This window comes from Myotis davidii, unplaced genomic scaffold (assembly GCF_000327345.1).
Source record: "Myotis davidii unplaced genomic scaffold, ASM32734v1 scaffold2551, whole genome shotgun sequence".
NCBI lineage: Eukaryota > Metazoa > Chordata > Mammalia > Chiroptera > Vespertilionidae > Myotis > Myotis davidii.
Genome location: NW_006283140.1, coordinates 50,927 through 62,512, shown reverse-complemented (window position 1 = coordinate 62,512; position 11,586 = coordinate 50,927). Strand labels below are relative to the sequence as shown.

Here is an 11,586-nt window from a genome sequence, read left to right as displayed (position 1 = left end):
ATCAGCCCTAAACCCTCCCCAAACTCATGCCACCTCCCTAACCTCAACTCCCTCATACTCCCACTGCAACCTCCATGCCCCACTCCCATCCCCCATCTTTGATTTAGCAGTTAATATCACTAACAAAACAAAAAAATCCTTTTTGCTGAAAAGTCCTTTTTGAAAAGTGGAAACAGGCAAAATATTTTAGCAGAATCTCAGTCCCAAGGTTCATGGACAATAAGTATCCAGGGTGTACAGTGTCCTGAATTAAGTCTGCTCAACGAGGATGAGCTTTCAAAACTGTGCCCACTTCAGTACCCACCTCAGCCCCTTCCATCACCTACCTGCTTCTGTTGCCTCTGGAGTGGCTGAATGCCGCTCAGCTCCCACCTCGGTTGGTAGACGAGATCCAGACCAACTACGAGGTTCACCGGCAGGTGCGCACCAGCTTTTATAGAGTCCAGGCTCAGCAGAAAGTAAGCCCTGAAGTGTTCCCGCCCTCTCTGTGTCCACCTATCACAGCCCTCCCTGTGTCCACCTATCACAGCCCTCCCTGTGTCCACCTATCACAGCTTGGTTGTGAGGCAGATTTAAACTTCGCGGTATGAACTGAAATTTGGCGCCCGGCCGTAGTGCTTCTAGAATCAAATCACTTCCACGGGGTATTGCTTATCTGTCCTGAGAGCATCATTTCCTGCGGAGTTCATAGTTTAGCAATCCCTAAATTAACTTTTTGGGTGACCGGAAAAAAACTGAGCTGAATCTTCCAAAGTTCCATCCTTGTGAGGACTTAGATAAGCGAGCTCTGTTGCCTGTTCGTTCCTTACTTTAACTGCCCAAACCTCTAAGGCTATTTGCCTGCCCTCCAAAATACTCCGAGCTGGGGGGAGGGCCCCTAGGCCCCTAGATAAGAGCAAAGCAGCAACCCGACAGTGCTTGGCAACATGGACGTTTGCTTCCAAAACCCTTCGAACCAGGGAGATAAAAAGGGGTTGGTTACTTGAAGCTTTTTGGCACTCACTCCAAACACACGGAGGAAAACGGGGCAAAATATATGCTTTCTAGATTGTGCCCATTTCTTTATACATATCATAATTTAACCATTTGGCAAATACAAATAACACGTCCCTGCATGTAAATATATTAATAACACTAAGTTTATTTCATGCGAGGCACTGTTCCAATTGTTTCATGTAAATCTAATCCTTACAACACTTTAAAAAGTAGGCAATGCTGGCACTCACTTAACAGCGGTCATATACATGGCTAGAAAGTGGCAGAGCTGGGATTAAGCTCCAGAAGTACTAATTCCAAAACCGAAACTCTTAAACACCAAACTGTCTACATACAAGGATGGGCAAAGTAGGTTTACAGTTGTTCATATGAAAATACAATAATTAATAAATAATACAATAAACAATTTTGAGTACTCACAATTGCAAACCTACTTTTGCTCATCTCTGTCTATAAAGGTACTTTGAGTAGATAGGGAATTGGATAAAAGACATTTATCATTATAGTTTTATCTCTATAACAAACTTTAAGTTTACCGCTTTACAAGCCTCTCCTTTTAAAATGGGGGTGGGGTTATGGAACTGTGTGCGCCTCAGAGGTCTGGGCGAAGAACCTGAATGTTAGCTGTAGTTGAATGTTAGCTGTAGTTAATATTAAGAGCCGTATGCTTCAAGGTGACAAGTGGGTTAGAATTGGAATCAAGTGTTAAGTTACACAAGTTTATTCAAGGTGCACAAGCACTTCCTTTAATAACTGATGCACATTTCTAAGAAATAGAAAAGCGTGGGAAAGAGAACTTTTATGAGTAGGCTTCTTCCCTCACTATCTTTTAGGAAACAAACTAATCCACATTAGGGCTTTGAGGGTCACAACCCACAAAAGTTATGAGGTAAATTACCTGAAATTTTATTGAAAAAGATTCTCATTTATATTTCTGAGAAAGCAGGCAGCTAAGCATCGTGTTCTGGTCCCTAATGCATTGCTATTTGTTTTGGTCCCTCCCTCGTACCACCCTTCAGAGCAGGAAGGAAAAGTCCACATAAAGAATGAGACCACAAGTGTAGCGAAGCCACAGCAGTCCTAAGAAAAACAGCAACAAACATGAATGGGTGTGCTGGGAGATGCGGGCTTTGTCATCTTAAAGGATCATATGCCAACCCCACCCCTCCATCACATTTGGCTAGAAAACAAAATAATCCTTAATATCATAGCTGCCCAAGGGAGATCTGGTCCTTTGTTTGGAGCTGTTCAAATGTAGGTTTCATCATTGGATGACCAAATTATTCTGTCCAACACTCAATCTAACAGAACACAAACTACATCAGCCATATTAAGGACAAATCATTCATTTATTAATTATTTTAAAGATCACAAGACAACACCTGATTTCTGTAGCACAATTTAAATGTTTTACTTTTTTGATAAAGCAGAGCATAATAGAAAAAAACAATTTGTTTCCAGTGATCTCTATATCTCTATTCATAATTAAGTCTCCCATAGGCATATTACCTGGAAACCAAAGCCTGTTACAATAAGCAAAGCTTTAACCAGAGCGGCTACTTTCGTGCCAGGAAAAAGTTCATCCCTATAGGAGAAATGATGTGCTATGTAAAATGACTGTAAGGTCACAACCTTGAGGGCACTAGAAGTCTATCATCTTATTCCACATTAAGTAGTTTGGTGAAATTCAAACATCAGTTTATCTGCAACCATGCTGGCAACCTTTAATATTTCCATCATGTAAAAAATAAATTAAGAAGTCCCTAAACTGATGTTCCTTGATTTACATTGTTAAAAGATACACAGTTCATTCACATGTAATTCTGACTAAAAATTATATTTGAGACTCCTGCTCAGATTTTGGTTAACAGACTTTCAGAAATTCAAGTTCTTATTAATCAATAATTTGTCAGCTAGGATACATTCAGGCATCAGCTGCAACTACAGAATAGGTACACTGCCTTAGTGCTTTGAAAAGACACTATAATCTAGAACACTACTAGCAGACAAAAAATTATCTGTTACTGTTACTGAATAGCATAAGTGCAGTATAGCAAGACAAAACATATATTCATATGTTGGTTTGTTTAAGCCTCAAGTCCTCAATCACTTGTTGAAATTCAATAATTTTATTCCTATGGTTTTTAATACCAAGAACTCAAGCTCCAGATGGCCTAAAGTCTAATTTGTAACTCCAAACCAAATAGCAGTACAGTTTGCTACTATGGCTGAATCCACGGAGACTTCAAGACCAAGTCCAGAAGACAGTTATTATATAATACCCTAGATGATTTGAAAAATAATTATTCACATACATAGCTGGTCCTTCAGAGCTTTTCACCCATAACATGTTTTTGATGAAATTTATCTAATATATTCGCAATAACTTTTACTTAGTGATCAAATATTTGAATACTTATACTTACCTGGGATTTCATTTCTGCTGACAGAAATAGGAAGAACAGGACTCACTTAAAAAAAAAGCAAACCTTAGAAAAGGAAGGTAAAAATCTTATCACACACTATTACTTCGGGAAGCAGCATAGAGGGGCAGTCAAAGGTAAAACACTGATGAAATAGATGAAAACTAGGCCAAAAATCAATATTGTCATCAATGACAGTATCACAACTGTGCCCTTCATAATTAATAATCATTCCTAAGAAGTCTCATTTGGCACTAGATGATGTGTTTTAGAGAAACACTCTGGGATGCTTTGAAACAGACTTGGTTTTGTTAGTTGATTTACAGGAGAAATTTTAAAGTAGGGGGAGGGGAAGGAAATGGACCAGAAAAAAAATTCTGAATCATGATCTAAATCGAAAAAGCACTGATAGCTCCATTCATTAGGTCAGACACTCAAACGACTGATATAGGCTTAAGTGGTTTATAAAACCTATAAAAAGACTACACCAGCAAAGTTCCCATTAATCTGTAGAGTTGAGAAACTAAAACAAGGAGCAACATTTTAGTTTAAAACCTTATCTCAAGAGAATCATATACACTTCACATGAATAAAATCACCTGAAACCAAACATTTTTAAAAGCTCCAATACCCAAAATATAAAGAAAAAATTAATTCAGAAGACTCAATCAAGCAATGGAATCACAAAACGGCTAGACAATCTAGATCTCTCCTCTACTAACCATCCCATGGAAGACCAAGGGAGAGCAGACCTTCCATCAAGATCTATGTACCACCTGATTGCTGCCAAATTCTATGGAGATTCCTTGTAGAACAGCAGTTTCCCATCTCTTATGTCTCTTCTTATCATGCACCAAGCAACCTTGGCTGTGCTATTCTATTATCATTATTTGTCACCCATCTGTAATATGACACTATACAGATAAGTAAAAAGTACATTATCTAGTTCCCTTTCCCCTGAAGGTTGAGGCTCAGGTAGAGGGGTATTCCTCCTGTGGAGAGTCTTTATTTAGGCTGATTCAGTGACTTCGACAGGCTTAATCATGTGATCAGGTTTGTTGCCAGCTGCATAATGCTCCCACATCTGTAGATAGAGCCGCTCTAGTTCCATTGTGTATTGTTTGGTGTTGAACAGAGGGCTAGATATTCTCTGCTTCCAGACTTTGCCACGAATTTTCTTCAGGCTAATTTAAAAAGAGAGAGAGAAAGGGAGCCAAGTTTACAAACAGAGCAGGAACTTAGAACTAGCCTCCCCCTAAATACCCAGTCATCTTTGATAAAACACAGGATGAAACTTCACCTTCCCTCAGTGCTAAAAAAGGGAAAGTGTTAACATTATGCTAACACTTATATCAAATTCACATCCTCTAAAAAAAAAATTAGTTCTTAAACAAGTATATCCAAGATACCATGCTTTCTCCATTCCATCTCATTTTCACCTTTAAAATGACACATGTCTATTCCTACATACCACTGGTTAGTAATGTGTACATTAAGAACTTTAAATGTTCATTACCTCTGGCAATCAGAAACACTTTAAAATCTATTCAAAAGAAATTAATCAGAGATGCAGGCACACCTGGTCATGCAAAGATGTTCACTGAAGCACCATTTACAATAAAGGCACATACATAATACTAAATATAAACCATAATTGAAAAAACCAACAGGCCCAGCTGGCTTGACTCAGTGGTTCAGTGTCAACCTAGGAACCAGGAGGTCTCAGTTCGATTCCCAGTCAGGGCGCATGCCCGGGTTGCAGGCTCAATTTCCAGTGTGGGGCGTGCAGGAGGCAGCCAGTCAATGATTCTCTATCATTGCTGTTTCTCTCTATATATATCCCTCTCCCTTCCTCTCTGAAATAAATACAAATATTTAAGAAAAAGAAAAAATAAGAAACATTGAACTCTAATTAATGATGTCCACATCTAAAGTATTTAGGGAGAAGAGTACTGATATCTGGCAATTTACTTCAAAATGTATCAAATAAGATGGATTGCTAGATGCTAGAGAAATAAACAGATGGACAGACAGCAAGCATAATAAATTTAGTGGTGGAGTCTAGATGCCAGGTGTATAAGTATTCATTATAAAATTAATAGTTTTCATTATAAAACACTTTATGAAATCAACTAAGTTCCAAAGAGTAAAAAAAAAAAAAAAAAAAAAGACACTACATTATTTGCTGTAGTTATCTCTGAGATGATGGACATGAATATTAATTTTTTTAAATGCCAGGGCTAAAATTTTTCACTCATTTTCCTTAGATGTACATGATATTCAATGGAGAAAATTTAATCTCTGTTGAATGCTTACTATATACCAAGAACTGTTGTGTTTTACACAGAACACCTTTTTAAAAATATATTTATTGATTTCAGAGAAGGAAAAGGGAGAGAGATAAAAACATCAATGATGAGAGAGAATCATTGATCAGCTGCCTCCTGCACGCCCTACAGTGGGGATCGAACTTGAAACCCGGGCATGTGCCCCAACCAGGAATCAAACCATGACCTCCTGGTTCATAGGTTGTCGCTCAACCACTGAGCCATGCTGGCCGGGCCAGAACACATTTTTTTTAATTGTCACAACATCTCTTCAAAGTAAGTACTATCAGTCATCCCTGTTTTGCAGATGGGAAAATCAAGGCACATAGAAACTAATTTGCCTAAAGTCACAAGCTTGTAAAGTGGGAGAGCCTGGATTCAAATCCAGGCAATCTGACTCAAAGAGGTTGCTTCTTTAAACTTCCATATAATGCTACTTTTTTGAAAAATACAAAGAAAAAAAAATATTCCATAATGCACAAAGAAAAAGCACAGTTAACAGATAAACACTTTTTCTTGTATGGATAAAGAATCATTTAAGCATCACTTCTCTAATTCCCACCTATTTGGGGCATTTAAGTTATGGTTTCTGTGTTTTTCTTATGCTGCAGTGAAGATGTGGCATTATTAGGGTCAAAGCTCTGTGTGTGTGTGTGTGTGTGTGTGTTTTTAAGGATCTTATAACTTTGAGGAAGGGTTATACCAATTTACTCACCAATGTATGAAAAGGCCAGCACCTCAATACTCCCTCATCTTGGGTATCATATAAAAAATCTTTTGTTTTGCCCCACCAGTATGGCTCAGTGGTTGAGCATCGACCTATGAACCAGGCCGTGGTTCAATTCCTGGTCAGGGCACATGCCCAGCCTGCAGCATTGATCCCCAGTGTGGGGTATGCAGGAGGCAGCTGATCAATGATTCTCCTCATCATTGATGTTTCTCTCTCTCTCTTCCTCTCCCTTCCTCTCTGAAATCAGTAAAAATGTTTTAAAAATCTTTTGTTTTAGCCCTAGCCAGTTTGCCTCAGTGGATAGAGTGTCGGCCTGTAGACTAGGGTCACAGGATCCATTCTGTTCAAGGGCACATCCCTGGGTTACAGGCACAATCCCCAGTAAGCAGCATATGCAGGAAGCAGCCGATCAATGATCCTCTCTCATCATTGATGTTTCTCTCTCTCTCTCTCTCTCTCTCTCTCTCAACCTCTCTCCCTCCCTCCCTCTCCAAAATCAATAAAAATATATGTTTTAAAAAAAGAAAATAGAGTAAGGTTTTAAAAAAAGGTCTCGTTTTATAGGCAAATGGTTATGCCTCAATGTTATTTTAATTTATATTTCTACTATGGAGGGTGAAACTTTGTCTTATTGACCATTTTATTTCTACTTCAGTGAGTTGTCTGGTCAGTTCCTTGTTTATGTTCCTATTAAGGGACTTAAAATGTAAATGTGCTTCAATCTTTATATAGCCAGACTATTAATATTTGACATAAAAAACAAAGATTTTTCCTCTTATTTGTCTTTTACTTTTTTTTTTACTTACTTTCATTCAGCCATTTACTCTTTGCATAGTAAAACCTATCAACCACTTCATTTATGAAAGTTTAGAAAGTTCTCCCATTCAGAGATAATACAACTAATACACCTATTTTATATTACCCTTATTTTATTATTTCATTTTATAGCACCTATATTCTCTCTAAAGTTTCCTGATTCCCTTCACTTTATAATGATTTATTCATGGAAAAGTTTACTTACTATTCTAGATCAGTTCCCAGTTTCACAGCTATGTCTTCATATTCCTGTCTATTTTTAGCAATAAGCTCAAGACAACCTAAACAAGTGAGCTGGGAAGCCGCAACTCGAGAAGCAAGAGTCTCTCCTGTAATAAGAAAGATGACAATTACTCACAAGAATGCAACTAGCATGTGGTTATTAATGTTATTTATGTTAAGTACCCACACTACGCAGATGAGAATAGAGATAAGTGCTCAGAACAAATCTTGTTTTTTTTAATCATCCTCCCCTAAATGTTGCTTCTACTATACATAATTCCACCTGGAATTATCTTCCATAAAAGGGATTCTAAAAAGAACAAGATTCCAATGATTTATCAGTAGTTTACCTGGCATAGTCACCATCGGTGTCCCAGCCCACAGGACATCCATTCCTGTGGTGTGCCCATTACAGAGTGGAGTGTCCAGGCAGACATCAGCCAGCTGGCCTCTCCTGACATGTTCTTCTTTAGGAGCAACAGGTGAAAAAATTATACGGTTCTGGGGAAGACCCATGTTTTGTGCATACTGTTGAATATTAGGTTCTCCTACTGCTGGAAAACGCAACAGCCACAGCACACTATTGGGAACACGCTTCAGAATCTAAAATAGGGAAAATGGTAATTATTAATAGCAGCTCTGCCCTTCTCCAGAAAGGTTCCTATAGAGTTCTAATAATTCAACCACATGTTCTAATAATTCTAATTATTAGAGTTCTAATAATTCTACCCTTTTCACCCAGATAGCAGCCTACTGTGAACTTATAAGTCTTTCCTTCACATAGATGAGTTAGATCAACTGAACTGTAGGTTTCTAGTCTGCTAAACTGTCCCCAAAGAGAGTTAACGAAACAAACTGATGTAAGAAGATACAAAACAAGATACTAACTTGCAAAATCTCAGGCAGTGATTTTGTAGAGGAGATAGCAATTTTCCACATCAAATTTTAAATCTCCCACCATGACACAACAGTTAGTTCACACTTGCCTAACTTTATTTACCTAATCTAGATCAGATGTCAGTAGACTTTTTGTAAAGGTCCAGAGAGCAAGATTTTTGGACTTTGCAACCACATAGACTCTGTCCTAACTTTAGGCTCAGTTCTCCCTTGTCACTGGAAGGCAGCCACAGACAATATGTAAACAAGTAGATATGGCTGTGTGTCAATAAAATTTTATTTACAAAAGCAGGCAGTGGGCTGAATTTGACCCACAGGCCAATTTGCGAATGCCCGATTTAAATCTACATCTACTCAATGTACGTTACTAGTTCACCATCCCCTCTCTGAAAGCCATAGGAAGAGATGAGTTTCAGAATTCCGAGTATTTCAAATTTTTAAAAAGTGTACATGCATGTACATTAGAGTCTCAGCAGCAACTTCCTGTAAATAAACACATTAGCATCTCTGCATCGAGATGTCAGAATATTCACACTAAATGGAGTAAGAGACCATAAATAGTTCAGGTAAATGTGCAGCCAAATACATTAACCACAAACATGACAACACTTATTAGTTATCAGATTTTTTTCAATATTGGGAAGTAAAGATTAAGGGATAGTAAACCTGTACTCATCTGCTTCCTCTTCTCCTCCACCCTCCCCTCTCAAAAGGGGAAAAAAAAACAGATATTAATCAGAAAAGAAAGCAACCAAGAATCATCTCCATTTTAGCTCTATGGAATAAGAACAATTATGGAAGGCCCTGGTCGAGTAGCTCAGGTGGTTAGAACGTTGTCCAATATGCCAAGGTTGTGGGCTCCATCCCCAGTTAGAGCACATATAAGAATCAACTAATGAATGCATAAATAAGCAGAACAACAAATCAGTATCTCTATCTCTCTCTCCTCTCTCTCCCTGTCCCCCTCTCTCCCTCTATTATTAATTTTTTAAAAAAATAAAATAAAATGCCCTAGCTGGTTTGACTCAGTGGATAAAACATCAGCTGCAGACTGAAGGGTCCTGGGTTCGATTCTGGTCAAGGGCACATAACTTGCTTGCAGGCTTGACCCTCAACCCTGTCGGGGAGTGTGCAGGAGGCAACCAACCGATGTGTCTCTCTCACATCAATGTTTTTCTCTGTCTCTCCCTCTCCCTTATAATATCCTTGGATGAGAATCAACAAAAAAATGGGGGGAAAAAAACAAATTTGGATACCAAAGGATAGAACCTTCAGAGATCCTCCTTATGCAAACTGGTCTTATGAACTGACTAAAAGGTAATGGCATAAACTAAATCCTTCCTGGTTATATCTCTACAATATTGCAAGAATGTTAAACATGGGTGAATAAGCATGACGGTTGCTATTTGTTTAGACCAGGGGTGGGGGACTTTTTTTCTGCCAAAGGCCATTTGGATATTTATAACATCATCTGCAGGCCATACAAAATTATCAACTTAAAATTAGCTTGCTATATTTCATGAAACATTTAATTAACTCACCCCCTAATGCCTTGGCAGGGCTAGACCAAATGACTGCGCAAAAGCCTTTTATGGCCTGCACGTTCCCCACCCCTGGTTTAGACCATGGGCTGACAAACTACAGTCTGTAAGCCAAATCTTACATGTTGCCTATTTTTTGTCAATCAAATTTTACTGGAACATACCTACGTTCATCCATTTATATAACCATTTATGGTGTTTTCCTGATCTAACGGCAAAGATGAACAGAGGTGACAGAGAGTATGGACTGCAAAACTAAAAATTTTAACCATACAAACAGCATATATTGTAACTTCTGCCAAGCAGCCTGAAACCCTGCACGACGGCAGCCATCCTTGGCCTGAACCAGAGCCCCTCCCAAGAGTCTCCAGTAACCAACATGCCCAGTGTCCTGCTTCAGAATGCCATCAAATTCCCACCCAACCAACTCTAGAACCAAAACACCCAAAGGGCAGACTCAGCTAGAATAAGACTCCTGCAAAAGCGACTCCCACTCTCAAGAGTCAGTCCCCACACAACAGCTCAACCACAGTAGGCACGGCTAGCCCTCACAGTCAGCCAGCCTGAGTGAGGGTCAATTCCACCTATTGATATGCCAGCACCAATTGAAGCATAACTACAACAAGAGGGAACACACAACCCACACACAGGGGATACCCCTGGAGGGCCAAACTCAGGTGATTAGAGAGACTGCGCAACTGAGCCCTACAAGACACTTTCTATATAAGGCCACTCTGTCAATATCAGGAGACAGAACAGATTGATCTCATACATAAAAACAAACACAGGGAAGGGGCCAAAATGAGTGTTAAAGATAAAGAGAGAACCTTAAAAGTAGCAAGAGGAAATCAGTTAATAACCTACAAGAGAGCTCCCATAAGACTTTCAACTGATTTTTCCACAGAAACTTTGCAGGCCAGAAGACACTGGCACAAAATATTCAAAGTGATGAAAAGAGAATGATCCAAGATGTAAGTGGATGTTACACTAACCGCCTCCCAGAACCAAACTGGAATTACAAATAAAATATAGAACAATCAACCTGAATAACCAACTGGAGACTAGCTGAACCTTATAACCGAGGATTTACAGAAGAAGAAGTCACAGTGAGACTGGTAGGAAGGGCAGAGACACGAAAAGGGTTGGCCCTGCTTCCATAGGCAGCAGCTGAGATTCAGGTGGATATTTCAGCTGCAAAGGTTCCCCCTGCAGAGATGGGTTCTCTGGGAATATATCCGAAGAGACCCAAAACACTATTGCAAAAGAATATATGCAGCTCTATGTTCACTGCAGCATTATTTACAATAGCCAAGATTTGGAAGCAGCCTAAGTGTCCATCAGTAGATGAGTGGCTAAAAAAGCTGTGGTACATTTACACAATGAAATACTACTCAGACATAAAAAAAGGAAGGAAATCTTACCTTTCATAACAGCATGGATGGACCTGGGGAGTATTATGTAAGTGAAATAAGCCAAAGAGAGACAAATACCATATTATTTCACTTATATGTGGAATCTAATGAATAAAATAAACTAAAACAAAATAGAAACAGACTCATAATAAAAGAGAATAGATTGACAGCTGTCAGAGGGAAGGGGATTGGGAAGATGGGTGAAATTAGGTGAAGGAATTA

The 11,586-nt window shown here is 38.9% G+C and overlaps 1 protein-coding gene across 2 annotated transcripts in view; it reads right to left on the bottom strand.

The window, feature by feature from the left end:
- Window positions 1–2,326: 2,326 nt before the first annotated feature.
- The window catches only part of OGT (O-linked N-acetylglucosamine (GlcNAc) transferase), a 49,634-nt gene continuing 40,374 nt past the window's right edge, over window positions 2,327–11,586 (bottom strand). For both annotated transcript variants that reach the window (XM_006753456.2, XM_006753457.2), the window contains exons 20-22: window positions 7,865–8,117; window positions 7,498–7,621; window positions 2,327–4,603 (exon numbers count right to left, since the gene is read on the bottom strand). In XM_006753456.2, coding sequence (XP_006753519.1) covers window positions 4,429–4,603; window positions 7,498–7,621; window positions 7,865–8,117 — 552 coding nt within the window. In that variant the 3' untranslated portion in view covers window positions 2,327–4,428. The remainder of the gene's footprint in view (window positions 4,604–7,497; window positions 7,622–7,864; window positions 8,118–11,586) is intronic.